Raw genomic sequence first — 5270 nt, forward strand, 5'->3', positions numbered from 1 at the left:
AATATTTAATGAGTTAGACTTGAAATATATCTCTCAAAAGACTAGCTGATTTCCTTTCAAGGTAAAGTGGAAATATTATTATTTTTATTAATATACATTATATATGTTTTCTATATTTTATTTAAAGTGCTAGATACTTGTATATTAATTTATCATGGATATGTACGAGTTAAATAATATCTATGGGAGGCATTGTTAAATTCATTTGACATATACTTCCTCTTTTTAATAAAGTTATCATAAGGAATATTCACGTGAACTTTAAAAAATAGAATATTTTAAATAGTGGATATATTATTTTATTGAATAATAAATTTGATGAAGAAAAGTGGAGACCATAAACATTTAAAAAATATCAAAAGATAGTTACTGGAAAAATATGGGGACCAAAACTAGTAAAAACTATTTTTATAAAGTTAGTAGAAAACATATAAAGGGCCATAAGAAATATAAAAATAATACTCCTACAATGAAATTAGTGGAAGATAGATAAGGTCCATAAGCATTATTATAGTATTAACATGAGAATGAATAAGATTATTTTTAAGGAACAAATAGAAATCCAAAATGACAAATAAAAGCTTATTTAAGAAATGAAGGGATTAAAATTTTAGTACGTGTATTCGTGTAATTTATTATAAAATGCACTTATATATATTGAGTCTCAAATAGATACTTTAAATATTGTTCAAAAGTAAATAAAAAAAAAAATCAATGTAAATGAGGAAGTAAACTAATGTTTAATAAAGTGGAGTATATTTGATGGACAACAAATGTTTAAACATATTTGGCCTTTGTTACCGGAAAAATATAAATTTTATTAGGTTTAATTTGTTTTAGTTTGAGATATAGAAAAGTTATGGGGTTTATTTTCGACAATTAAAATTAAAATTAATTTATAAAGTTTAAAGAGGTCAATAATTAACTACATGACTCAAATCAATTATCTAGTTTCAAACTTTTTTATTATCAATTTTTTAGGACATCAACTAGTTAATAAGTTGAGAATTGAAACTTGCACAAAACAAAGACTAAAAGCCAACACAATTTAAATAGTGTTAAGACAACAACAATAATGATAATAAGGAAGTCGGTTATTCCAATGCTATTAAATAATTTCTACTGAGTGTATGGTGAGGTTTTAGAGATCAGTTATATGTGATTTTACTCTTATTAAGAATGATACTGATAAAGAAAATATTTTTGATTGATTTTTGATATCAAATCATTTATAATATCATATAAATAAGAAATTCACATAGTTTAATACTCATTTATTTATAATTAATTATAATCTGAAACCACATAAATAATAACTACACTATGAGATTAGTGAAAAATAATTTTACCTTGATCCCCAAAATATAATAATTTACTCCCAAACAAAATGGGAATTAAAAAAAATAAAAAATTAAATAAACTTAATTATAATTCTGCTGTTCAATCCAAGGCCAAAACCCAGTTTGATCATCAATGTTACAGAACATGCTGGTGAAATTCTCTTCTTTAACTGGTGATGATTGTGGGCTTTGAAATAAAACTTGGGCTGTAAGGGGCCCATTGGGCCTCACTGATGACTGTGGAAACAGTGTTCTTCTGGCGGCGACGGCGGTGGTTGTTGGATGGGCGGAGAGATCCAATGGGCTTTCAATGTTTTTTTTTGGAGTCCTTGAAATATCCAATTTTATTTCGGAGCTATTCTCACTTCTATTGCTGCATGAACCTTCTGTTTCCTTGTTTAAATTGATCGACTCTGTTGGTTCTCTACCACCTTTTAATGCTATTATCTACCCACCAATAATAAAATAGAATTATAATCAAGAAATCATCAAATTAAAAAACAACCTTTCTTTTTCACCTACAAATTTAATTGATTAATTTAATTTTTTTTAATAGGAAAAATCATAATGAAGTATTTATAAATGAAATTTTACTGATCAAAATATGTAAAATAATTGATATATTTCCGAGAGAAATAAATAAAATAAATTTATTTGAACAAATTAAAATAAAGAATGCACACCTAATTAACTGAATGGTAGATAACAGTATTAAATTATGGAATAGAGTGACCAATGTACTCAATCTGTCCCATTGAATTTGCCGCATTTTATTTTGATCTGTCTCATTTAATTTGAATCATTTCTATTTTGAGCTTATGTCCCACCATTTTTTTAATATCATCTATGTATTTTAACTGTCTTTTTATCTCGTCCACACAAATTATTCTTTCTTTTTATTTACTACCACTTTCTTAAAAATTATCTTCTTTTCATCGAATGTAAATGAGTAAATGATAATGATTGAAGAAGAAAGAAGATTTATTTAAAAAGATCAATTTAATTTAGTGAAATGACATAAAATTTACTTTTATAAAAAATTATAAAAAGAAAATGAAATTGCTTGGAGGTGAAAAAGGAAAAACATGATCAATCAATCAACATTATTCCAAAAGGTAAAGCACAAAAAGAAAGGTGACTTGAAAACGATGATGATCTTCTTTACAAAAGCAAATTTATTGGTTTAAGCTTTAAAGCAACTAGAACAAGTTTCCCAAAATCAAAACATTTCTAAAGTCAAAAAAAGATAGGAGTAAAATACTTTTATTTCATCTTCATTCTGCTACATAATCACATTTTTTGATAGACAACAAATTTAAAAGGACAGATTAGTTAATTTGTATTTTTAATTTGTGATTCGTTTAAAATGATTCTAAATTAGCTCAAAATCGACAATAATTCACTTTTTTTTTTTATTTGTGATTTGCAAAGAGACCAGTGAATTACAATTGAATCGAAAAAATAATAATTATTTGAAATAAAAAAAAAAAAAACCTGAGCTTGAAGTTTATGATTTTGAGCTTGAAGAGCATCATTATCAGCCTTAAGAGCATCAAATTGTCTCTTAAGAAGATCATAATCTTTTTCTAATTGCTTAGTCTTCCACCTAGCTCTTCTATTTTGAAACCAAATAGCAATTTGCCTTGGTTGTAACCCAAGAGCTTTAGCTAATTGCATTTTTCTTTCAGGTTCAAGTTTATTTCCCAACTCAAAATTCTTCTCAAGAGTTTTAACTTGTTCCATGTTTAATCTTCTCTTCTTCTCTCCAACTCCTCCTAAGTGGGAGTGGGACCCATCATCTGATAAATCCTCTTCTCCATTATTATTATTATGCCCATTTGTAATATCTTCACACATATCTATTCCTGAAAATGACATGGATCTCTTCCCTAACATACCTCCTATTCCTGCTGCTCCAACTGCATCAAAAATAAAAACATATCCTAATTCTCCAACTCTTAATTCATTTTAACAAATCTTTCAAAATTACCCCAAAAAATAACTTATTTTGTAAAATTATACCTTAAAACGCATTAAAAAACCAGCTCAACTAAAAACTTAATCTCATAGTTATAGTTCTCTGATAGTTAGCTTATCAAGCTATTGGTTGAATTTATTTTTTGACATAGCATTAAAAACCAATGTGACGGAAGGTCATCCACTTTTCATTTTCATTTTCATTTTAAGTAGAATATTTAATTTTTAGATACGTTTGAGAAGGAATTGTGTTGCATCCACACTTCTACTCTGAAGGATTTTAACTATTAAATTAAAATTTTTAGTTGTAATCCCTCGGATCACTCATGAAATTCTTTTTTGGAATAGAAATGTGAATACAAATATCTGACGCTATATACTTCACTTATTACGGATATATAACATAAAAATCAAGAATTATGATATTACCATGAAAGTCTTGAGGGGTGCAAGAAGGAAGGATGGAGGAAAGAGAAGGAGGATGAGTTCCATTATCAGAAGGAGTTTGAAGCATGAAATTAGCAGGAAAGAAAGCCATCCCAGTACAACTACTACTCATCATATATCCCTTTTAATTCTATGCTAAGATTATACTTCTATATATGACTCTTGGTTTGCTCATCAAAACTTCAATATAATGTCTGATCTACACAAGAAATACTTTGATCTGATAAATGCTGTTCATATCAGTAAAGTAAAGAAGATGGGAAGTATAATTTGAAAGAGAGGAAGAACATAGAAGATAGGTTGTAGGATGAGAACTACCCCTAGAGAAAGAAGACTTTGGGTGTTCTCAAATATACTTCGAATTTTTTTTTTAGAAAATTTATTTATATGGAGAATATATTTACTAAAAAATGATTATATTTATTTATTTATTGAATCTAAAGATGGTACACACTGTTTGGGTGCATGATGGATGATTTATATACCTTACTAGCTAGCTCTCCTAAGAATATGTTGTAGGGAGGGGAAAGAGAGAAAAATAGGAGGGGAAATAAGAGAAAAGGTGCCCACTTTATGGTGAATTGGTGTAGGATCCTTTTTATATTTCATAAATTATTTTTGACATATTTAGAAACTGAAATATGCTAAAATTAACCTTGCGTTTATCTTACAAGGCATGAATTTCATATAAAGATTTTATTTAGCATATATTTATATAGCGATATCGTTTATGTAATTTAACGTAACTTCTAATCACTGAATGTGCTTGATTTTATACTGAAATAAATAAAGGATAATGGACGAAAATTGAAAGAATGTAAAAAACTATTTTTATAAAAAATATTTTAAATTAAATATGACAAACAAAAAAGTGAGAAATGAAAGAGTAATTGAATTGTTTGGATTTCTAACTTAGAATGTACTCCTGAATGTTGATCCAATGAAGAAATAGTTTAGTGTTTGATGGGTTAATTATTTTATAATGTAGATTAATTAAGTACACTGTTAATCCTTAAAATGCCTCGGGATTGATGTGTTTTTCTGGATTGAGTATAATATGCTAATTGTCAGGATTTCAAATCAAGCTTACTAGTATTTAGGTACGTAAGTACTAAGTGTACTACTCTAGAGCTAGAACTTGGTTGTTACTTTTATTTTGGAAAATGAAATTTATATAAGTAATATGAATATATATATCTCTTAAGAGTACAATTATTTACGTTGTAAAATATAAATATTAATTAAATTCACTAATGCAATGTAGTTTATTGTTAACTTTCCAACTTAACACTTCTTGTATTTTGGGTAATACAATTCCTTTATTAGTTATGATTTAACCTTTACAACTAGCTACATATGTTTATAAATTATTTTTTTCTATTTATTTTTATATACACGCACCAAATAAAAAAAAGGAGATGACAACATGAGATGAATATGATAATTTAATAGAAATTGCGTAAATAATTAAATCCAACCATAATCTATGAGGATAATTTTAATTTG

The 5270-nt window shown here is 26.9% G+C and overlaps 1 protein-coding gene across 1 annotated transcript; it reads right to left on the reverse strand.

Annotated features, from left to right (window-relative positions):
• Nucleotides 1-1205: 1205 nt before the first annotated feature.
• On the reverse strand, nt 1206-4336 carry LOC130809054 (homeobox-leucine zipper protein ATHB-13-like). The gene is made up of 3 exons (XM_057674667.1): nt 3747-4336; nt 2835-3259; nt 1206-1787 (listed from the first exon to the last, which is right to left on the reverse strand). Exons 1-3 carry the CDS (start codon nt 3877-3879, stop codon nt 1422-1424), a joined length of 924 nt encoding a protein of 307 aa, XP_057530650.1. The 5' UTR covers nt 3880-4336; the 3' UTR covers nt 1206-1421.
• Nucleotides 4337-5270: the final 934 nt, after the last annotated feature.

The sequence above is a fragment of the Amaranthus tricolor genome, chromosome 3 (genome assembly GCF_026212465.1).
Source record: "Amaranthus tricolor cultivar Red isolate AtriRed21 chromosome 3, ASM2621246v1, whole genome shotgun sequence".
Taxonomy (NCBI): domain Eukaryota; kingdom Viridiplantae; phylum Streptophyta; class Magnoliopsida; order Caryophyllales; family Amaranthaceae; genus Amaranthus; species Amaranthus tricolor.

What these genes read in the sequence shown, in the direction of transcription:
- LOC130809054 (XM_057674667.1), bottom strand. Translation starts at nt 3,879, where the DNA reads ATGATGAGTAGTAGTTGTACTGGGATGGCTTTCTTTCCTGCTAATTTC. An exon ending in CACCCCTCAAGACTTTCATG is followed by an intron (nt 3,260 to 3,746) that starts GTAATATCATAA and finishes TTTTTGATGCAG; the next exon opens with TTGGAGCAGCAGGAATAGGA. An exon ending in ATCATAAACTTCAAGCTCAG is followed by an intron (nt 1,788 to 2,834) that starts GTTTTTTTTTTT and finishes ATTGGTGGGTAG; the next exon opens with ATAATAGCATTAAAAGGTGG.